At 40.5% G+C, this 23,485-nt stretch overlaps 2 protein-coding genes across 4 annotated transcripts; one reads left to right on the forward strand and one right to left on the reverse strand.

Moving 5' to 3' along the window:
- Positions 1–3,669: 3,669 nt before the first annotated feature.
- Positions 3,670–19,295, forward strand: LOC124327816 (netrin-3-like). 2 transcript variants are annotated; one of them, XM_046786825.1, is made up of 7 exons: positions 3,673–5,551; positions 15,203–15,391; positions 16,772–16,921; positions 17,501–17,563; positions 17,746–17,814; positions 18,027–18,201; positions 18,262–19,295. In XM_046786825.1, exons 1-7 carry the CDS (start codon positions 4,171–4,173, stop codon positions 18,410–18,412), a joined length of 2,178 nt encoding a protein of 725 aa, XP_046642781.1. In that variant the 5' UTR covers positions 3,673–4,170; the 3' UTR covers positions 18,413–19,295. The 2 variants fall into 2 exon arrangements, with proteins under 2 accessions (XP_046642782.1, XP_046642781.1); XM_046786826.1 differs by lacking the exon at positions 16,772–16,921 and having other exon boundaries at positions 3,670–5,551.
- A 113-nt stretch (positions 19,296–19,408) lies between these two features.
- On the reverse strand, positions 19,409–22,800 carry LOC124327817 (myelin expression factor 2-like). Of its 2 annotated transcripts, none has more exons than XM_046786828.1 (10): positions 22,647–22,800; positions 22,173–22,498; positions 21,908–22,062; positions 21,519–21,794; positions 21,059–21,205; positions 20,760–20,931; positions 20,105–20,700; positions 19,977–20,024; positions 19,660–19,747; positions 19,409–19,589 (listed from the first exon to the last, which is right to left on the reverse strand). In XM_046786828.1, exons 1-10 carry the CDS (start codon positions 22,679–22,681, stop codon positions 19,534–19,536), a joined length of 1,899 nt encoding a protein of 632 aa, XP_046642784.1. In that variant the 5' UTR covers positions 22,682–22,800; the 3' UTR covers positions 19,409–19,533. The 2 variants fall into 2 exon arrangements, with proteins under 2 accessions (XP_046642784.1, XP_046642783.1); XM_046786827.1 differs by having other exon boundaries at positions 22,173–22,510.
- Between the last annotated feature and the right edge of the window lie 685 nt (positions 22,801–23,485).

Here is a 23,485-nt window from a genome sequence, read left to right on the forward strand (position 1 = left end):
CCTGCTCTTTGTCAACTCAAAAGGAGGGCGTGCGAAAACGACCGCGGCCAGGATTTGGTCTCGAAGAGTTATTCAAAAAGTGTCAACCTCATAGAAATTCTTCGTCGCCTGTCCCAACATATCCTGAAATATCGTCTTTATCGCTATACAACACTGAAAAGGAATACTATAATCTACAAATTAAACTTCTTTTTTATCATCCTGTTACCACGGCGTACACTCTCACTCGTTCACCGCCAACTTTTCGTCGTTCCCTTCCCGGCCAAACCCATCTTGTATTGTCGTTGAAAAAATTTTTTACCATCGCTCAATTTATTGTTATATTGTGGTATTATATTATAAGAAATAACGCTAGAGGATATTTTTTTGTGTTACATTTCTAATTTTTTACAGAAAATTGTTCGTGCCACGAGGTATGAGTGGGTATGAGATATCACATCAATATATACTAGACAGTTGATTATTTGATGTCTTAAATAATCTGTTAAATCATCTTAACTTTTATAGCATTTTTTATCAAAAATAAATTTTAACGTGTTTTTAGTCCACATTAGTTGAGGTCTTAACTCGAAGCAATTCATGTCTAAAAGACATGGTAGAAATTCAGCTTGGATTTTACATCAAATTTTACATTATCAGTTAAATTTCAAATATTTAATACTGATTTAATCACTTCTACAACTTTCTTCCTTTTCTCCTGATCTTCAATACCTTTGGATGGAAAATTGTATTTTGCTTGTCTGTTTTACTAGTGGCCCAACTGTTATTTGCAAAAGTTGTTGACTAAACGATGATTCACAAATCACAACACTTGGGTAAAACAAAAAGAAAAGAAATCATTGCAACTGACGATTTCATAAAGTCGACTACTATACTTAAGTTCGAAAGATAATATATCCAATCGCATTTTGGTTGATATAATTAAATTTAAAGGATTTATAACTAAGATTCTTCATTTTGTCTCCTGCGACCAGATTCGGCCTGTTGGGACGATTCGGCCAATTTTTTTAGCCGAATCATGTAATTCTTTTTACATGCAATATAAAGAAAATGTTCTGGCGGTTAACAAGCTGCTATTATGCCATCCCTTATTTGGATTGAAACTATACAATGTTAAACAAGCGCTGGAGTTTTTTTTTTTTAATTCTTTGTGATGGTTTTTTAACTTTTAAGTATTTTTATTTTATTTTTTTGCATTAACGCAATTGATACGTTCTAAATGACTGAATGCACTGAATGGGCAACCCATCAAAATAACATTTAAATTGATTTAATTAATAAACATGCCATATAACAGAAGACTTGCCAACTTGCTTAACAACAATTCAAAAGGGGAAGAGCAGTCATCTTGTTTGATCAAAGGATTTAGGAAGATGTTAATGAAGCGGGAGTCTCTCATTTGCGCGCAACAACCTGCACGAGCACGCCTATAACACACATTTTTTGCGAAATTGGAATATGTGCGCGAGAATTAAAAAAAAACATGTATGTATACGTATATACATATCAAATTTTATTTATTGTTATTCATTTCCCAATTTTGAAAATTCGTTTGTCGTTACAAACGCTTGGCGTCACGGAGCCCAAATTGCAGCAACCTGGTCTCAGCTGGCGCGCCAGTAAGTTCCATAATATGGCACCTACTGACTCGACAGCGTGTAGCAACAAAATCATCAGCACTTTTCCCCTTTTGAAAGCATAGGGAGATCCCAGAATTACCATCGCGGCGATTGATTGTAAAAAATCAATACACTAATTACTAAGCCTAAGGAAATTATTAAAAATTCTTAGTTTTGGAAGAACAATGATTAAAACCCAATCTATAAATGTCGGCAAGTCGCGATGCCCAGGGATTTCAACATAACAGAGTATTCTGATGAAATTTGAAAAATTTGGTCAGTTCAGCTCCCCAATAAATCGTAGTATTTTTTTGAATTTATTCACAGTACAATTTCTTTTGCAGGGGCAGAAGTATAGTAGCCTATCACAAAAAAATAAATGTTGTAAGATTGAGAAAGAATTTCTTCGAACTTTATTCGTGTAGATTCTATCGATTGCCTTTTTTGGATAAGAATTCTCCGTGTAGTATTTTATTATTTTTTTATTTATTTGCAAGTTTTAATATTGTAAACTCGGATTGTTTTTTTTCGTCTTGTCGTATGGAAAATTGCCGTCGGTATAGTAATAACTCATACATACAGCGACAAAAAACAAACTTTAAACATCATTATGAGTAAAAGAATAGTCTAACTGTTTTGTTCGACGGCCCTTTGTGCCAAAAACAGCATCACGGCCAGGTTTTTATTGAATACAAAGGTTTCAATCAATATCTTAGTTGACAACACAAAATCATGTATGTTGCTTATTCACACCTATCAAAAAGAAATAAGCTAACTTTGAATCAAGTTCGTAAGTGAGAGTGTCGAATGTTTTAAATGTTTATTCGAAAATGTGAGAAAAATTTGCCGATGTTCATACATTTAAAATATTTGACCATATAGTGCAAAAGTTGTTTTTATGAGGTGAATTTTTGGTTTAACCCAAATCCGTTTCAAGAAATGATCGAGAGAGTAGCTTTAATTTTGAAATCGTCACTTGCCTGACCAACACAACAAAAAATATGGCCATCGGAGTTGATTGAATGTTTTGAAAAGCCGAGCGACTTTGACATAAGGTTGAAAACGTTCGTTTGTAAAGAATGGCCAGAAATTCCGTGGAGAAGGCTCGAAAGATTCGAAATACCAAAGAGTCAGAAGAAATGGGAGGCCAACTGGGCAAGCTGATGGTAACAAGTGGAAGAAGTCGAGGCATAGTAGAGGGACTGAGGGAGGAAAGAGGGAGAAATGGGCGGTACTTTGGCTAACAAAGGAAGAGTGTGTGTGAGAGGTGGGCTCACTGGGATCATGGAATAAAAAAAATGTTGAAAAGAACATAAGAACCTGTGAAGAGTAGGTGATGAGAGGGCATGGAGGAAGAAGGTGGTGGGGGTTAACTGGAGGGAGGTCAATTTCATTTTCAAAGTGACAACTGTGGGCCCATGTCGGACAGAGGCAGGACAGAGGGACAGTGTGCTTTTCTACACCCTCGGCCACAAAATTCGACACCAACATACATATATATTCCCTCCCTAGTTGTGTTCTTCTCCCCCCCCCCCCCCCCCCCCCCCTGCACTTCCAGATTTTTGTATATATGCATGTCTTACACTTTTTCCAACACTTTCTAATTTCATCTTCTCTTTTCTTTCTGGCCAGCGCCTTTTATTCATCGTCTTTCAAATATAGTCGACCGAAAGCTCAATTCTTTTTACCAAATGTCATTTTCGACTAGATTTGCAATCAAAACTATGTGTCCAGTTAACATAGGCTATATCTAGGCTATATTGTTAACTTAAGCGTAGCAGAACCGTCTCAGGCAGTTGGGATTGTATAAACCCAATTCATTCGGCTTGATGCATCCAGTCCAAGAATGCCCTGGAAAATTGTATTGAAATTGTGCGAATTCCGTTGGGACTTTTGCCGGCGAAAAATGAATTGAATACCCTATAGGCTGCTGCTGAAGAAAAAAAGTTCCCCCCCCCCCCCCCCACACCCACCCACCCAAAGAGAACCCAGCACACGGCAACACTTTTAGGTGGTGACGGTTCGCCACTCTCGGGAGGGTCTGGAGGTAAGCGATCCGACAGCGGCGGGTTCAGTTCAGTTAGTAGTCGACTCTTGTTCCGTTCACTCCTCTCCCAAAACTGTTTCTCCCATTCAATTCTTGGGAGCTAACTGCTAGCTAGCCCAGCACCCATTCACATTTTAGGTTTGCTGGCCAACGCATTATTTTGAACTTTCAACATTTGTGCAAGTGAAGTGGGGAAAAGAGAACTCGACAGTGAATTTTCATTTTTGATTCGATCGGTTTGTTTAGAACAATTTGAGTTTGGGGACATATTTTCCATTTAGTTTTGTAGTCCTATCGAGGCTTGATGAATTGCAACTGTTCAACCAAACAGCTATTAAGTGCTGAACTTGAATGACTAACGAAATGCGCTTTGTTCTCGAGTGATGGACCATTCAAGTTAAACGCAGCGACTCGCATCAGCAATAATCAATTCGAGTTCATTTGACTGGGAAATTCGTAGTTTCGTAGAATTGGCCTATTTCATCGAATACAAAATCAATAAAAATGGCGTTGAAAATCTACCGACTGTTGGGCATCGTTTGGCTGGCGACTGTAACGTCCAGCAAGAGCACCAATAGCAATAATGGCGGAGGAGGGAGCAGCGGCGTCGGCGGCGGCGGCGGCATCATGTCCGGCGGTGGCGGCGGCAACAGCGGCTTCCTCCACATGTTCGCTGCCCAGCAGAACCCTCCCGACCCGTGCTACGAAGAGATTCCCATCGGCCTGGTCAGCAACCAGGGCAACCAGGGAAGCGTCGGTCCCGTCGGAGTGTCGGCCGTCGCCCTGGCCACCTCCGTCTCCAGCAGCGGAACGGTTTTGCGCTCGCGTCGCTGCGTTCCCGATTTCGTCAACGCCGCCTTCGGCAAGGAGGTGACGGCCACTTCGACTTGCGGCAACCCTCCGTCTCGCCACTGCTACGCCACCACCGACGACAAGGGCGACCTGACTCGGCTCTGCAGCCTTTGCGACTCCAGCAACGCCCGCCGACGCCACCCGTCCACCTATTTGACCGACCTGCACAACGTCAACAACATGACGTGCTGGCAGTCGGAGCCGCTCATTCCTCCGCCGGCAGCAGCAGCAGCAGCAGCTTCTTCTCCGGGCGGCTCATCTTCTGCGTCGGTTGGGCAGCATCAGCCGTCGGCCAGTTCGGCCAGTTCGGCCGTGACGGAGAACAACGTGACGCTGACGCTGTCGCTGGGCAAGAAATACGAGCTGACTTACATCAGCCTGCAGTTCTGCGGCCGCAAGCCGGACAGCCTGGCCATCTACAAGAGCATGGACTTTGGCAAGACGTGGCAGGCCTTCCAGTATTACTCGTCGCAATGTCGCAAACTCTACGGCCGCCCCAACCGGGCCATCATCACAAAGTCCAACGAGCAGGAGGCCCTCTGCACCGACGCCCACTCCCTGCTGGACCCTCTGTCCGGCTCGCGCATCGCTTTCAGCACCATGGAGGGCAGGCCTAGCGCCTTTGACTTTGAGAACAGTCCCGTCCTGCAGGACTGGGTGACGGCTACCGACGTCCGCGTCGTTTTCCACCGCTTCCACCCGTACCACGGCGACGACAGCAGCCAGCGCAGCTCCGGCGGAAGCTCCGGCGGCGCAGCGGAGAGCAGCAACGACTCGAACGCCGCCGCCGCCACAGCCACAGCCACAGCCGTTTCCGTCCGCGACTACTCCTTCTACGCGGCGGCCGACTTCGCCGTTGGCGGACGCTGCAAATGCAACGGCCATGCCTCCAGGTGCGTCCAGGGACGGGACGGGCTCCTCGGCTGCGACTGTCGTCACAACACAGCCGGACGCGATTGCGAAAAATGCAAACCTTTTCATTTCGACCGGCCCTGGGGACGGGCCACCGCCAAAGACGCCAACGAATGCAAAGGTGAGTCCAAACCGTTTTTCACATTTGAATTCTCATATGATCAATTTGCCCTTCCTGTGTCCGTCTACTTGGAAATAATTATGGAATCAATCAAATTCTATTTGCCAGTCTCGTTGTTGGTACTGCGTTTAGATTTCAGTGATATTAAAAACAGGCCCAATTTTTGCGTTGGTAAGTCTTCCCTTTATTAGGCGTAGATTGTGTGTGACAGCCACAATCATTCAACTTTTTTGGGAAATAATTAGTTTCATTGATTGCTACGTCTTCCCAAATTAGCAGATTCACCAAAACATGTTTTTTTATTTTTTATTTTTTAAACTGAAAAGATGATTGAATTATAGACTGTGATTGGTTCCCCCTTTGCATCCCCCTCATTCAAATTTTGGCTGGTGGTGAATGGGAAATTATATGGCTGCTGCCTCGCCTACAAATTACGAAGCGTCGCGTTTTTTTTCACGGATGAGCAATCACGCTGTTTGCTTATACGGTTATTCTCCGATAAATTTTATTTTTATCGGACGTTGAAAGTTAAATCGGTATAAGACGCGTAAAAAGAAGCATATAAATCTGATTGTCTTAAGGCCTTCACCATAAATTGATCGGGTAATCAAAACTTGTGATTGAGTTCATAGGGGACCATATAAATAAAAAAAAAGGTGTTTGACAGATTGAGCTGACTTTTAACCTCCATTTCCATCCGCCTCGTCTTGGCTAGCTATGACGTAGTTTCTTGGCGCTTATATTCGTTGTTTTTTTTTGTGTTTTTCGTCCCGGACCGGAGAAGTGTAAAAACTATAAAAGTTAAAAGAAACTACAAATGGAACGCATGTCGTTTTTTTTTACGTAACGTTTTTTCCTAATATGTGGAAGTGTTCAAGGTTCCTTATATGCGAAATCTTGGATTTCTTTTGCGCTACTGGCAATAGGCCAATAGTGAAGGTTTTGGTAAACTATTCCAAACGTAGACTTTTAGATTTACTCATTCGGATTTCTTTGAGCTGGGGAGGAGAGGAAAGGAAAAAGCCATCAATAGCTCAGCACAAAACAGGGGGGGGGGGGACTGTTAGCCTATACGTTTGACATTAACACATATACCATTCCATTATATATGTGCATACGCGAGCGCCGGTTTGGGGAAATCGGTTCAACTGGAAACAGCTGGGTGTACATATATAGAAAAAAGTTTTTATTAAATGATTGTAATTAGATCGGCATCCAATCCATCTGCAGCAGCCTAGCGAATGAATTGTGTGTGCTGGATATGGTTTAGATGAACTCGGCGTACAACCAAATTAAAAAAATCAATGTGTCTTTAATATGTAAAAAAAAAAAAGAAGAAAACAAATTTTTCCCAACAAGATTGATGGAAGGCAGGGTCTGACACGAGGGGGTTTATGACCAAAAACAGAGCGCGGAGGGTTGCGATCTTTGTGGGCCAGCTCAGCACAGCTGAATGTGAGTCAAAAGCCCGAAAAGAAGGAAAGAAGGAAAAAGTCAAATGGGAAAGAAGAAGAAGAAAAAAAAGAGGAAGAAGAAAGATAAAGGCTGGGCGAAAAAGGAGAGAAAACTGGGACCACCTATTAACGATCAGATAATGGGCTCATTAGACACACACCCCCATATGGCTGCTGCCGAGTTATTTAGGAGCGCATGATGTTATTCCCCGCGACTGGGCTGTATGGCTGCCAGGGCCTCTACGCGCACACAGCCCAGTCATTTCCATATTTCCTCGGTGATTTCAAGGGAATCGTTTAGATTTTTCTTCTTCTTCTTCTTCTTCTTCCAGCAGCAGCAGCCGTCTAGAATAGAAAGAGGAGCATAAGACAGCGCGCGGACTGAGAATTTAATTGAAACTTTCCGGAGGGGAGTTCAGCCGCTTTGTTATTGACGTCCATAAAAATGCTCATTTAGACCATTATTAAATGTTTTTTTCTTTTTTCCCTTTTCTTTCTTTTTTGCTCGATAATCGGATAGATTTCTTGGGTTATATCATATCTGAGCCATCGGCGATTGGATATGACATATACTTAGATATCCATAGGCACAGACATTAGAATACGTCTATACGGTTTCCAAGTCTTTTGAAGAGGTTGTCCAACAGCTCGGTTGTCGCCTAGATCTTATATATAGTCGGTATTTGGAAAATAAAAACTAGGCAGGAAAAAAAAAATAAGAAAGAAAATGCTGTTGGCTGGCCGTGAGCATATGTGACGAGACCCCGATAAGGAAACGCCGTTCTTGGCTCTATCTTTTTTGGCTGGCTTCGAAAAAAGAAAAAAAAGAAAAAAAGACAATGATGTGCTACTATCTGGCACGTATATGAACAAGGATTTATATAAGATAAGAGAGTTTTTCCAGGTGAAAGCCCGTTTCCCTTTTCTTTTTTTTTGTTTTCCTTTTTTATTTTTTAACATCTTGGCTCTCTATATTCGAGCCATCACCAAGGATATATACTACTTCAATTTTTCTGGGGATGAATTTGGCTGCTTCTTAGTTCTTCCTACATCCACACACAGAGAGAGAGAGAGATGACGGCAGAAAATGCACGTGTTATATTAGGCGCACCGTGTCATCGCAGGTTACGTCCTCATTATTCAAAAAAAGGGCTTTCACAGATGGAAATCAATATCTCATATGCCAACAATGTTTTTTCTTCTTCTTCTTTCTTCCTCTCCAAAGAAGAGAGAGAGAGAGATAGATATATATATACTACGTGAATAACGTTTAAACTGTTTTGTATGCTGCATTGAGTTTCCAGCCCCATAACCAGGTAGATGTTTTGAGTCGAGAAAAAGAATATCGAAAGTTTCTCATATAGATAAATTTGATGTCTGGCTATGCAGCACATTCCATCCGTTTTTTTTATTTTCTTTTTCTTTTTCCTCCTTCTTGGTCTTCTTGGTCTTCCTCTTTCAATGGGGGAGGAGGAATGGGGGTCTTCTCCATTTCCATCGAGTGACTCGTCCAGCACCACACAAGCACACAACCCAAAGAGAAAAGCCAAGAGAGAATAAGAACCAGGAAGAACTGGAGATGCCACATCTCTCTGTCGTCTCTGACGTGACATTGATTCATTCAACCCTGAACAGAGTCTAACTGACCATCTCTGCTGATAGCTCCTGCTCTGCTGCTCCTGCTGCTCCTGCATGGCCGATATCAGCCGTGTTTGGGAGACAAAAATGTGTGTTGTCGGACAAGGACTTGGAAGTTGATCACAACTTTCCAACGTGTTGGACAAGAATGAAAACAAGAAACCAGATACTGGCTCGACGACGACGACGACGACGACGACCGAACCAGACTCTCGCCCAGGTGGTGTGTGTCTGTGTGTGTGTGTGTGTGTGTGCATGCCGCCGGACTTGTTTGACACTCAACCATCGACGACGAGAAATGAAAGTTTTTTTCTATTCAAATTGAAATCTAGAAGCCAAATAGACTCGCGCCAAATCAAAAATGAATAGCACAACACAAGCAGTCAAGCATACATATAAATCTGGGGCCTTTTTTTTTTATCTTGACGGTAAACAAACCAGTTAGAGTACAGCAGACTGATAGCCATGGAAATTTATGCAGTACATTCATTTTGAATTCAATCGTTGTATAGATGGTTAGATAACACACAAACAAATGTGGTCGGCTCTTTCTACATTTATATGTATATCTATCTATCTATCTAAACTATGTATGGCATTTTATACTTGATTAAGGCTAATTAAGTGGCTAATCGAGTCAAAAATTGACTACTGCAAAATAGCACCGACAAGAATTCAAAGAGGAAAATATACTTTGAAGACAAATTGATCATGGAGAAACTGGTTATATTGCGTCGAGTCCTCATTTTTGAATGCGGTTCCGGCTCATTTCAAATGTAGATATTTTGGATTGGCTATTAAATGAAAGGAGTCGGCTCTATTGTCTGGCCAAACGTTTTGGTGAAAGAAAACGACGTCTAATCGATGGTGATGCTCCGGCAGGTACCCATAAAATATTCGTATAATTTTGATGTTGAATTTACCGGTCTGATTGCGGAACTGGGGGGTATAGAGTGTAGAGAGAGTCTAGAGCGGATTGAGGTATGACATGCAAAGAGAATGGCATAATCAGATGAGCATCAGGACAATTAGGAACGGTGCCCTATCTCAGCCTTGGGGGGGAGCCTAGATGTATTATTGCCCAATCGTTCGATTGATGGCACCGCCTCGCTTGCGCGTTTCCTGATGTCTGTTCTCTTTTTGCGGCAAGGTAGCAATTATCTCTTGGCTGGAGCTGGCTTGGCGATCAAAGGCGGCCAAATTGTCGAGCATTTTCCGTGATTGTGTGCGCTCAGTCAGTGGCTGGCTGGCTAGCTGGCTGCTAGCTGGCTATATAGCTGGCTGGCTCTGACCATAGCATTTCAGCGTCCGTTTCGAATGCTGGTGTGCGGCTGCTGGCGGCCATTTGAATGCCACAGCCACAGCCACAGTCCAACCACCGAAAGGGAATAAGGGAATAAGGGGAGGTGGTGGTGGTGGTGGTTGTGAGAGAGCTCGAAGATTGTAGGGGAATTAAGAGGCGTAATGAGAGGTTTGCGGGTGGTCACCTTTTGTGTTCCACCTGCATCATCTCAACCTACACGTATGACCCCCTCCAGCTCCTCCTGACGTTTCTCCCATTAAGCAGCTCGACGAAAATGAGTTAATTCTTCGAGCACAGGATTCTCGCTCCGATTCTACGGCGCTCAATTCATTACACAGCTGCTCTTGGGCTCGGCTCCATATCCCCATCACACAGCAGCGCCTTGATTCCGTTTCTTTTTTTCTTTTTCAGTTATACATTTCTTCGGTTCTTTCCGACATATTCTTTTATTTTTGAACAAAACAAAATATTTCTCTCTTTCTCGCTCGGCTTTTTTTTTATTTTATTTTTTTTTATTTTTTTGAAAAAAAGTGATTCCCAAAGCAGGGCGAGAAACGTGCCTTTAGAGCCATCCGCAGCTGGATTCTCAAAGAGAGGAAGAGAGGAAGAGAGGGAGGGGAAAGGTACGTTTAGAGCACGTTAGAGAGAGAGAGAGAGAGAGAGAGAGAGAGAAAAAGGTGCCAGGAGGGAATGAACTGAACTGGGGAAAATAGAAGAAGAAGAAGAAGAAAAAGAAAAAGAAGGGAGGGATTACGGGTCATCGTAGCGGCATCAAAGGCCAGCCGGGGGTTTGTATGTGCAGGTGAGTTCTCAATGGATGTGCTGGGCCCCACGAACGCCGAGAGAGAGAGAGAGAGAGAGAGAGAGAGAGAGAAATAAGAATACCTGGAATATTCCAAAAGGAGTTTCTTTTATTATTTTTCTTCCTTTTTTTTGTTTCCCTTCCAGTCGCCTTTTTTTGTTGTTCTGCGGTGTGTGTGTGTGTGCGCTACACCGGGTCTTTTTTTTTCTTTTTCTTTTCCAGTTGTGTGAAGCGCCTTTTTTTTTCATTTTATTCATCTTCTCATCCCCCTTGCGCTTCTTCTAAACTCTCGCACACTTTGAAAAATAGCGAGTCGAGCTAAAAAAGTAAAAAAGATAAAAACGTAGGGAAAAAACCACGGCCAAATGTTTTTTATTGTCATTTCCGTCCCTGAAGCCATTAACATTTGATTTCGACACTTGATTTGAAACGTATTTAGTTGACTATAGAATAGGTGTGAAGATATACGTACAGTACAAGCAAACCACCGATGTCTTACTCCCGTGGAATTAGGTTATAAAGTGAATTCCACTTTCCAAATTCGTCCCCCCCCCCTCCCCTCATCTGGACATTTTTATTAATCCCATATCGTTGAGTCTGAAAATGAGAAAAACAAGACTGGCCAGGATTTATAGTAGCGCATATTAGACCTTATAGAGGCTACTACTACTACTACTTCACACCTTTTATACTTTTACGTCGGAAATGTCTATATTTCCACCCACCCCCACCCGGCCATGCCCGGCCCCCACGTCTATTTTCTGTTTTCTGGCTTGGAATAAAAATCGTAAAGGAAGGCAAAGTGGCTGCGACAGTACAAAAGCCACCTTCATTTCATTTAGAGAAGGCAGTGAGGGAGTTAAACCGGAAGAGCTCTATACAATTGATAGGATACGACACACACACACACACACACACACCCGTACTATAGAAAAAGCGACGACGACACACAGAGCACCAAAAGGTATAATATAGATACATATAAGATGGCTGGCTGTAGCAGTGTATTTTATCTTTTTACAACCGGGGAGTGGGGAGGTCAGCCAATGTGTGAAAAGGTTTATAGTAGGTATACTACTATATATATATATATATTGTATTCACCTTTAGAATCTAGAAGATAGAGCGAATGCGCGGCTGTGTGACTATATAGCCGCTGTTGCTGTTGCTGCTGCTGTTGCTGCTGCTAGCTGCTGCTGGGCGCGATTGTCCGCCCTGGCAAATCGCATCGGCCCCTTGCTGAGTTTCTCATCAGACTCCAGCCGGGCTCTTCCATAATAATCGACCTCGACGTCCTCTCCTCTCTTCTTCTCTTTTTTCTTCTTCTTTTTTCCACAATAGATCTTTCGCTACACACACACACACATATATACAGCTCGGGGAATATATATCGTTGCCCTGCTCATCTCTCTGTGCAAGAGAGAGACGGAGAGAGAGAGAGGCTTGCAGGAGGATGAGGAGCAGCAGCAGCCCCTATTGCTGCTATATTGCTATGGCACTGGAGGGCGGCCAGTTATGATTTCTAATTCATTTCCCCCCTTCGCTCCTCTCGGCACAGGGCACACACAGCTAGAGTCGCTGACAACAAACGAATCGTTCTATATGCATGCTTTACCGCGGATTTGCATTCGAACGAGCTGCCAGATCCAATCGGATGCGCCGCTCTCAACCGTTATTTGCGCGACACTAGAGGAGCCACAGCCAGACGCACGAGAGACTCGGAGAGACTCAAAAGGCTTATAAATATAAGAAAATCATCATTCAGAGTTATCACCGAAATTCCTAGTTTAGAACTATGGGGAAAAGCATGTCAGCCTTCCTTTTCTCCAATATTTTCCTACCATGGCATTGGCTATACAAAAATAAAAAGGAGAGAGAGAGAGAGCGCTAAAATATGGAAAAAAAAAAGAAACGGCATAGAATAGGTGAAGAAAAAATCACGGGAAAAATAAGAGCTATATATATATAGGCGAGAGGGGGGTAGTTGTTATGTGCTTGGAGTTTTCTAACTGTATATCAATTCGTTGCTGAATATAATGGTTGAAAAAGCATGTTTACGCGGGCAAGAGAAAGAGAGAGAGAGAGAGAGGATGGAACGGGCGTTGTCCTCTTTTTTTCTTTTTTCCCAGCTATGCGATCCCGATATTCCTATTTAGTTTGTGTGTGTGTGTGTAGACTGTTTATGCAAACAAATCCTACTCAATGTATTTGATCCCTTTCCTGTGTGCCAGAGCTGGAGACGAGCCTCGCCACATATCCGCTTAGCGTTGATTGCTTTTCTGTCTACGGAAAATGGGAAAACATGAATCTATAATCATATCTAATGCCTAATCCGGGAATTTCGCGTTTGTATGCGGCGGGCGGCCCTTGAATAATAGTTAACCAATCTTTGAGGTGACAGCTGACAACTAAGATACATTGAGTAATCTGTCATTGTGCCGCTCATGCGTCTACGCACACACTAGATAGACGTACGCCTAGGGGAGGGCCAGCGCCAGTGCCGAAGAATAGTTAACAACGATACTTAATTGCCTTTGCGTGTAGGGTAATTATTGACTCCTTCTAGACATCGAGATTAGACTAATGAACAAAAGCACGAAAGCCATTCTTTTCTCTCTCCAGGTGCAAGTTGAATCGAAACAAAATCTATTCATAAATACCAGATTAGACTTGATTAAAATTGGAAACATTTTCGACGAACGCCCCCTCCCCCCCCCCCCCCCCCCGTGTATATTTTTTTTTACGTCCGTACAATGACTCACTTCATGGAAAAGTCGCTTGTACGCGTCCAAAATTCATCAGTCGTTGAATTTTTATGAATTCGTTGCCGACTGAGTGAATTTATGCTAATAGTTCGTAGGTTTTCTCTGATAAATTTTAGAAAATGATTAACGCATCGAGTAATAATCATATGGTGATTAATCATTATAATGTAGTACTACGCAGATAGTTTCTAGGCGTCGTTATACTTCATTATAAATAACATATTTCCCGACAATTAGGTTTCGAGACTGAAACTAACAATTAGCTAGGCTAGGTTGTGCGCCTAATTCTAGGCGTCAAAATTGAGATTTTTCAAACGATAAGAATTTGTTTTCCCCCTATGAAGAATATTCCGTGCCGGTTTTTCTTGAATTTAGTTTTTTCTTGACGTATATTATCTAAGATCAATCGCAATTGTGAACACCCTGAAAACTGGCACGATACCACGTACTACACCTTTAAACGACATGTAGGTAAACACGTACTATTACCTATTTTCCCCTTATCTTCTCCCAGCGAGTCAGCATCCCATTGTGTTTGGGTGTTTCCTTTGACTCCGAGACAGAATCGCACCATCCTCAAAAATCAACAAAGTAGTAGGGGTACCTGCTTTATTTGTCCACCTGGATTGCGTCTCTTCAATATTATGCCAACCCATTCTCAGGCTTTATCTTTAAGAACTTTTTGAAAATAAAAAAATAAATGTTTTCCTAACGCTCAGTCACCTTTCTAAAAATGTAAATCATGTTCAATGAACACAACCAAAAAATGTCGGATTACTTTTATCATTAACGCCCGTGTAGCACTTACTCGGGGATATCATTTGTTGTATGTAGTAGTAGGTATCGTCGTTGTTGGACATTCAACTCGAGATAATGAAGAATCTAACCACAAAATCGATCTGCATTATTTTGGTTTAATTGGGTTTAGCAAAGGGCGGCAGTGAAGGGAATAATCGAATCAGACCTAGGGTGAATGCCTGAACGCTCATTCGTTCCCCTGTCTACTACTAAACTATTGATGCGACATCAGTGAGGCTGTGTATATTCGGCTCGCATTTGCCAGAGTATAACCAACCCCTTCGTTTCCCCCCTCTATTATTAAACAGCTGATATTGCTCCGAACCCACCAATTTCTTTTTTCGAACCCTCAATCTTTTCTTTCCTATATTGCGATACTCAATGTCCCCCCACCCCACCCCCCACCTCCCTTCCTCCATCCTTGTTCATCGCATGTTTTATGACTCTCGCCTTATATTCTTTCCAGCCAAGCAGCAGGCTGGACCAGAGCCCCATAAACAAAAATATCAAACCTTTTCATTTTTGAAACGGCTCTTTCGATTCCTTTCGTAGAAAAGCAGGGAATAAGATAAGACTTTCTGTCGGAAATGAAAGAGGCGGTGTTATTAGCGGTTATTAGTCTGTTGACACGCGAATGTTGGCCATTTTCCCATTTTTTTTTTCATCTCTTTTTTATGGCATTGATTTGAAACTATGGAAAACTGAATGTTCTTCAAATGTGCGAATTTTTATGCGCAATTGACTCAATAAATGGGTTTATTTAAGAAATAGCATTCATTTGATTATATGCCAGGGAATTCTTTGAAAAATGTTAAGAATTGAAGAAATTCAACCAACATAGTAAAAGACTTCCCATCTAATAAATTATAATTTTTTATTTTCTGTTTCCAGCTTGTAACTGCAACTTACACGCGCGCAGATGTCGTTTCAATATGGAATTATTTAAACTGTCGGGCCGCATAAGTGGAGGAGTGTGTCTGAAATGCCGCCACAATACGGCCGGACGCTATTGCCATTATTGTAAAGAAGGCTATTACCGCGACCCAGCAAAGCCCATCACCCATCGCAAAGCTTGTAAAGGTACGGACATTCCTTGTATTTTCAACACTTGCCTATTTAACAAATGTTTATAACGTTCAGACTAGCATTTCCAGAATTCTATTTCGCACTGTAAAAATAACACTTGAAAATAATGAACTAGAGTTGTCCGCTAACTAACAGTTTAACTTCTTGATACTATATGCCTTTACCGTATTTGATTTGTTGATTGGATTGGTTAACGAATCGAAATTTGTATGTAAGCGAAATCAAGAGATTTAAACCGTCATCAAATATCTTAAGCAGACATCACGTAAAACTACGCTGAAATGTTAATCTTATTTATAACGTAACCTTAATGGCAACGGTGGTAACACAGACAAAGGAAAAGCACGAGGATCAACTAATATTCTAAAGGCAATTTCACGAAACTAATCGTAAGTTGAGAGGAATGCAGCAGGGACGACAACGTGATTGGTTGTCGCCCTCATATTGGAAGCTTAATTTTAGCTACACCATTTGTCGCAGCTGTCCAGTTTTGATGTTATCTCGCTCGTGTTGCCAACGTAAGAAGTAGGCGGTGGCTATCTTTAGCCGACTAATAGCAGCGGTTGGGTGTCTTGTGGTTCCGCCTCTTCATAACAAAGCGAGAGATTTGTTTTCGACTGAGCCGCCCAAGGAAACAGCATGCTTTCTTATTATTACATCCCCAAGAGGACGACGCCAAGCAAAGCGCGCACTGGGTGGACAACGGTTTTTTTTTAAATCTAATATAGTATTATATATTATATGTATAAATCGTCGTCTTTGAAAACGTTTTAGAAACAGTTTCGGTAAAATTCTTTCCATTTCTTAGAAATTTATTATACCGCTCTAGGTTTTCAGTCCTCATTGCAAAAATATTTTCTATTTTAAGTATTAGAATTGTATCAGCATCACAGAAAGACAATAATACGATAAAAAATAATACTTTCCATCATTTCACGTATTTTTTACCGATCAAGACATTTCGTGAGTTAAAAACATTTATTATTAGTTGATGGAACAAATTGCATGGATTTTTCACAATCAACGGATTCTAACGATGAAATAAAACCTTTTCTTATTCAATATCAAATACGAAAATTTCTTTTCGCGGCCTTAGGGCACAATAGGCCTATAAAAAAACACCCAACTTATGCTAATTTCGAAAAATTTCAATGAGAAAGAATTGATTTTGGCCTTCGACACGGACACACACGATTTTGAAAATTGATTGAAAATAACAGCGCTATAATGAAACTAACAATTGCTTTTTTTAGATGTGCCAATAACCTTTGATGTACAATGAGATGATGCATGACTAAACGATGCATGTCTAGAGTACCTAACGCGTTTTCTCGTTTTATTTTTTCTTCTTACGTGGGTGGGCACGCGAAACAGAATGCGAATGTCATCCAGTTGGAGCATCAGGCCGAACTTGCAATCAAACAACTGGGCAATGCCCTTGCAAAGATGGCGTCACCGGAATCACATGCAACCGCTGTGCCAAAGGATACCAACAAAGTCGATCACCCATAGCTCCTTGCATCAGTATGTTTTATTACCCCCTCTCTTAAAAAAGAAAGAAATGTTAATCATTTACTAATTGGGTGTTATATAACCATCTTTGCATGTCAGTTTAGTCATTTGTTTGAATTGTGCCAAATATTCTTTTCCGTAACATTTTCTTGAAAGGGGATCTATATTATATTGCATTAGATTGATTTTTAATACTTGCATGCACATTTCTCCCATTCATTTCCTCGACGAAAAGAACGATTGTTGCTATAATAACAGTTGAATGTTACCGAACAGCGTGTTCGTTTGACTGCAGAAACTAATGTCGCAACATTTGGGTTTGTGCATGCTTCACAAAATTTCAAGAGACCATTTTTTAGAAAAGGCACAATATTTTCAAGTGATGAGCGAAAATCATTGTTTGAAAAAAGTTGTCATAAACGTCGAGATTTGGAGAAAATTAAAATAGTGCGCGTTGCAAGATTTCAAAAAATTTTGTGATTTTTTTTTATGTGCATGTTTTTCTCTTACTACACATTTTGCGTTTTCTTCCCGCGCCCCTTGGTGAATCAGCGGACAAGAAATTTTCAGTAATAATTTGTTGTTTGCCAGGAATTCCGAAATCTTCAGTAAATCCTGCCCCATCTTCAGTCGAGCCCACCAACTCTAACACAGGTTAGTGTGAAGTTCATTTTTACAAAACTGTAATTTTTCTAGAAAAATACTCAATTTCAGATTTTCCACGTAAGACAAACACGAGAATTAGACAATCGATCGATTCGAAAAAAGTTATTCAACCATTTCGCCCTGAACTGTTTTAGGCTAACATACAACTTTACTTCTTTTTTCATAATCAGAAGGCTGCGGACCTTGCCCAGCGGACAACCGGCGACTCAATTTAAAGAAGTACTGCAAACGCGATTACGGTAAAATTCTTCTTATCATTTAAAAAATTTTATGAAATAAGCATTTAACCTTTTTTTAATGTAAATCAAAATGACAACAATATCGCTGTGGTGTGTTAGAAAAGATTATTTCCTATTTTTAGAAATCGAATGTTTGATACATCTCTCTAGATAGTTCTGCTTTATTTGTGAAGCAATTGTTTCTGAATTTTGTGTTTCTGTTAATATTGCAGCACTGTTGGCTACTATTACGGCGCGAGAAACGGCAGGAGAATGGGTGAAATTTACTATGAATGTCCAAACGATTTTCAAGAAAACAAGAGATAATCGCGTACGTCGAGGACTAACTTATTTCTGGGTTCGAATGTCTGATCTTGCATGTAAATGCCCAAAGATCAAAATTAACAAGTACGTACATGTTTTTCTTATTTTCCAACATATTTTATAAATCGATTTTATTGCTATTAGATCCTACTTAATTTTGGGAGGATCCGAGGACAGCAAGTACGGTCGTCCTGGCATCGAACTTAATACTCGATCTATCGTCATTGAATGGAAGGCAGAATGGATTAGTCGGATGAGACGATTTGAACGTCGCGCGTCTCGTAAATGCAAGTGAAAACTGAAATAACTGGGTATTTAACTTCAAATTACTTTTATTCGATGAACAAGTTTTCTTCCGTTTGATTTCCGAAGAATTCTTCTAAAGTTTCCCTTGGTTTCATTGACATTAATATGTATCATTCATGTGTTTCAATTTATCAATTTATATTATCAGTTTCCCATTTACAATTTGTGTTGTTCATTTCCCTTCACCAATAAGAAAATTAACTCAGTCAAGAACGTGCTAAAAAACGTAAGACAAAGCAAATCATAACCTTTTTTTCGGAAGTCAAAGGACACAAACATTCGTACAGTGGTGGTACCCAAGCCTATTCTTTTGGCTTTCATATAACGACCTATCAGCAAGCTAGCAAAGATTAACAAGTAGACCTCACACCTACACAAGTATCTCTAGCGAAGGCTAAGATGACGACAAACATAATAGCCTACTAAGTAAGACCTCTTTTACATAAAATAAAAATTTTCGGTGTTGTAGCAAGTTCCTACTTTTAATTTGTACTTTATGGTGGTGTAACATTTTAAAATTAAAAAAAAAACACTCTTCCTCTGAATTCTGCTGAAGCCAATTTATATTTTCTTCTTGAGCTTGCGAGCTCGGTAGACATTTAACATTTTTAAATATCACTTAATAACCCTCAACTATTGTCCTGTACATTATGTTTCGCTGCTGTAATGTGCGCTGTTTTAAATGTTTGATGTACATTATTTTCTTCTATACTATTCTTAACAAGAATCATTGTTTTTAAAAAACTAATTTCAACTGTAGTATTCGTAACGGTATTTCCGAGTGGCCAATTTCCCCATTTTTGTCTCGATTTTATGTTTGTGATAACTGTAGTACTATTTTGTGTCAATACAAGTACCGTCATCTAAACATAGAACAGAAGAACAAATTTGTCATCCATAAGCCTTTAACCAAATTGATTTAATTTCCATGAAAACCAGGTTACAATAAAAAAAAGATACACAATGTGGAAAAAGATGCGAAAAATGAATCCGAAGTTAATTTATTGTGATCCAAATCAATTGCTAGGGAAAGGGGAGTTATGTTTTTGCCAATGGCAATGAATTAAAAAACTGATGAAGAGTTGGACTCTCATTCCTCTCCTCGGAATTTCAATAAAAATTAACCTCAATGGTATATCCTTCCATTCGCGTCCGATTTAACATGGCTAGGAGGAAAAAATAATCTTAATTATAAAAAACAAACAATTTACAACGAAATACTTGTTTGAAACTTACAGCAGGCGCGTTGAGCATCTCGCTCGGAACTAAATCTCACCAACCCAGTTCCTTTAGCACGGATGTCGGCAAAAAGTACGTCCCCAACCTATATTCGTTCGTATTATCAATAAAATAAAATAATATTAGTTAAGGCTTTAGCGATGAAGTTTTAAATTTAATTCTAATACAACAAACACTACACCAAATCAACTTCATTCAAGAACTTACGAATTAACGAATTTAAAAACTGCAGATTACAACTCCAGCAAATCATAAAACTTTCCTAGCAACAGTAACAAGATATTCTATGAGATTGTGAAAACAACTTTACTTACCTCGCAAAAAGTATCACGCAAATCTTGCCAACTGCAATTCGGTGGCAACTGTAAATTTTTTTAAAAAAAAGGTTATTAATTATAAAAAAATAAAATAAAATAAAATAAATCACGAATCTCAATAATACATTTGTTACGAGAATGGTGTCCGAGAGTTTTGATGAACCACTAGTAGGGGCAAGCGATGATGATGTTGGGGGAGATGGACCCCTAGCAGACATTCGAGATACGGCGTCATATTCAGTAGAAGTAGGATAATCTTGTTTGCCACGTGTCATTTGGTTAGTTCTATAACTACCATATGCCTCTCTACGTTCGTAATCATGGACGGAAGCTGAAAGTGAACCTTTTGCCGAAAAATTTTCTGTTTGATATCCATACGGAGCTGGATTGGAACGATCAGCAATTCCGTTTAGAGACATAGAACTTCCACTTTCGATTCCAATGTTGTAACCGGATCCCAAGTTACTCATCCGATAGTCGCCCATGGATAAATTATGCATAGATTGATTGGACCCCATGCTAGGCAATCCGGCGACTGATCGTTCCATTTGACCTCCCATAGCTGCTGTTCCACCTAACTGACCAAAACCAGTTTCGTGTGCAGGAATGAAATCCCCTACAGATGCCTCTGATCTATCGTAATGATGGCTGCTGAAATTCATTGCAGAACCACTGCTGTAAGAATCTGAAGGACGTCCTTGTGGAGCTACGAATCCGCCACCTGAAAGAACTAGTTTTAGACGATATCATATATTTAAACGTATATGAAGAGATACATACGTGGAAGATCACGTAGAGGATCTCCTCTGCTTCCTAGTCCCATTCCGATTGATCGAAGCCCTTCGGGTAAGTGAGACCTTGAAGATTGTGATTCGAGACGTTCAGCATCACGATCCATCCGTACAGTCATCCGTCTGTCGTAGAGCATTTGGTTGTTGAACATAGATATTGCCTAAAGAATTGAACATCAAAATATAAAACAAAGAAAATTTTAGAAACCTGAATGACAATCTTTGGAAATGCAAGGTGGCTTACAAATAGCTATCTGTAATTGACGGAGCCACCCAACATAATTATACCTGCACTGCCTCAACAGGATGGCTCATTTGCAAAACACCAAATCCACGAGACCTGCCATCTCGATCTTTCACCACCTCAGCGACGACAACTTTTCCGGCCAAACGAAACACTTCCCGAAGCTTAGCATCGTCCACCTTGTAATCCAACTGTTGATATGGGAGAACGCAACGACGTAAACTCAATTTCAAACGAATCCGTGTTTTTTTTTCACAACACAACCAGATGTTTTACAAGCAAAATTAACTTGCAAAACCTCTAGACAAGATTTACACTTGCTCAGAAGTTGAGATGCCACTCGATTTCTGAGCAGGTGTAACGAACGACAAACCATCAGATTAAAAAGCCCAACATGTTGGTGAAGTTCAACTGAATGGATTCATAGCCAACGTATTCAACAGACAAAACGAAAAGGTCACCTTGGAAGAAAAGAAAAAACTAGTTTCCTTGATTTGAACTTACATTTGCAACAAAAATGCGATCGATGAGTGGACCCGGAATTCCTAAAGAATCGAGAAACTGAGGGCTCAAACCGTAAGTGTTACTCCAGCGAGTCGAAGAAGGAGATGTTAACGTTCCAATACTGCCTCCTCCTCCTCCAGGACCATTTTTCCTTCCCGAACTGTAGCTAACATCACCACCATACTCACGACCCGACGAGTATGACGAAGATAAGTGGTTTCGACTTTCTTGGCGACTGCTTGCAGAAGCATCTGCACCTCGTTCGACATCAACATCCTGGTTCGAAGGGCATTGAGAGAAAAAACAAAAACACTTGATAGTACTAGCTCCCACGAAACGCAAGCCTCATGATTGAAAACCGAAGAATGCAAATCGTAAGGAATCCTCACTTCTTTGACGATTAGACGGCGCCCTTTAAGCTCAAATCGGTTCATTTTTTCCAGTGCAATACGAGCGTGTTCAAGTTTTTCGAATTCGACAATCCCAGATCCTCGCGGTTTACCATACTCATCCTCGAACAGCTCCACGAATGAAACTTCACCAACTACATATACATATAACAATAAACATCCTCAACATCCCTGAATGGATCAACTAGATCACAGAAATACATATTCTAAAACTAAATTAATAATAAAGAAAGAAGTGAGCGACCTTCACTTCGAAAAAGATCCTTGAGGTCCTGCCAACGGTACTCATAAGGGATATTTGAAATGTGAACACGGCATTCTGGACGGCTTCTTGGTCTGTAGACACTTCCTTTGAAGGCAGATCTGCCACCTCTTGATCTTTCTCCTCTTCTAGAACGTTCTCTTACAGATTGCTGATCCTTACTTCTACCCTTTTCTTGTTCTTGGTCTTTTTTCTTTACATTTGATTTTTCCATTGGTGTTGACTGTTTTGGTTTGTCAGTTGTGACAACTTCAGTATTTTCAACCTTGGTTGTATCACCTGCCGTTGTATTCGGCACATCACTCGACCTGTTGAAATTGCTTAGGATTGAGAATCATTGAAACAGAACATACCCAACAGAATGGGTAAATAAAAGTGTTATTCAACAGCTAATAGAACACCTTGAAACTTACAAAATATACACGATATCATGAGATAAATGTTTAAAATTCTCACCTTTCATTTTCCTTGACTTCTTGTGTATTTTCCATTTCAGAAAATGGTAGGAAATAAATAAAAAGTTACAAGAAATGTTTGAAGTCAACTTAAACTCTTTGAGAACGGAAACGAAGTGATGACGTCGTCTGCTTTTTTCTTTCACACAGAGCGACAGAGGGACGGGACGGGACACATCTTGAGGGCATACCAGCATTGCCTACCAAAGACAAAGATGTTTTATTTTTCGTCCAAATTTCCCGTAGTATATTTTAATACTAATTTGAAGCGATGGTTTTTATTCATTTAATTTACTCGTGTTTAGAATAAGATAATTAAAAATCGTCCAGCAACCATGCAACCATATCCACCATGCAACCATGCACCATATTTAGAGTTTATAAAGGACAACTTCGCCATCTAACGGTATCAAATTTCAACAGATTTAAATTTATTTTTCTCCTTGCAAAAAGTAGTAGGGGAGAACGTCATCTTGGACAACATTTTTATTTTCCAATTATTTCTTTTTGTATTTACTTTTTATGAAATATTTTTTACAAGAGGATATTTTTACTTTCCCTTTGCAATAACTCAAACGTGAGTTATCGCGAAAAAGGGGAACACTTTGGCCCGTAAGCTGCCGTGTTAAAAGCGAGGAAACACTCGTTGTGTTTCCAAACTTAGAGTGGGTACTGTACCCAATTTTTTTTCATTTTTCCGTTTGAAAATAAAGGAGTTGTAGCGGTTTTTACAAAGTCAATTTTTCCTACCTTCGCGAAAAAACGTGGGGTAAAACTGGACAGCCTATGTATGAGATTGGGCAGGGCTAGTTAAAGCCACAATGATGCAAGAAAAAAATT

The sequence above is a fragment of the Daphnia pulicaria genome, chromosome 2, assembly GCF_021234035.1.
Source record: "Daphnia pulicaria isolate SC F1-1A chromosome 2, SC_F0-13Bv2, whole genome shotgun sequence".
Lineage (NCBI taxonomy): Eukaryota > Metazoa > Arthropoda > Branchiopoda > Diplostraca > Daphniidae > Daphnia > Daphnia pulicaria.

Excerpts from the sequence above, each read along its gene's own strand:
- LOC124327817 (XM_046786827.1), bottom strand. The coding sequence starts at position 22,681 with ATGGAAAATACACAAGAAGTCAAGGAAAATGAAAG. Across the intron at positions 21,795-21,907 it reads GCCGTCTAATCGTCAAAGAA|GATGTTGATGTCGAACGAGG; the intron begins GTGAGGATTCCT and ends CCTTCGAACCAG. Across the intron at positions 19,748-19,976 it reads TGCGTGATACTTTTTGCGAG|GTTGGGGACGTACTTTTTGC; the intron begins GTAAGTAAAGTT and ends GAACGAATATAG.
- LOC124327816 (XM_046786825.1), top strand. The coding sequence starts at position 4,171 with ATGGCGTTGAAAATCTACCGACTGTTGGGCATCGTTTGGCTGGCGACT. Across the intron at positions 5,552-15,202 it reads AGACGCCAACGAATGCAAAG|CTTGTAACTGCAACTTACAC; the intron begins GTGAGTCCAAAC and ends TTCTGTTTCCAG. Across the intron at positions 17,564-17,745 it reads GCCCACCAACTCTAACACAG|AAGGCTGCGGACCTTGCCCA; the intron begins GTTAGTGTGAAG and ends TTTCATAATCAG.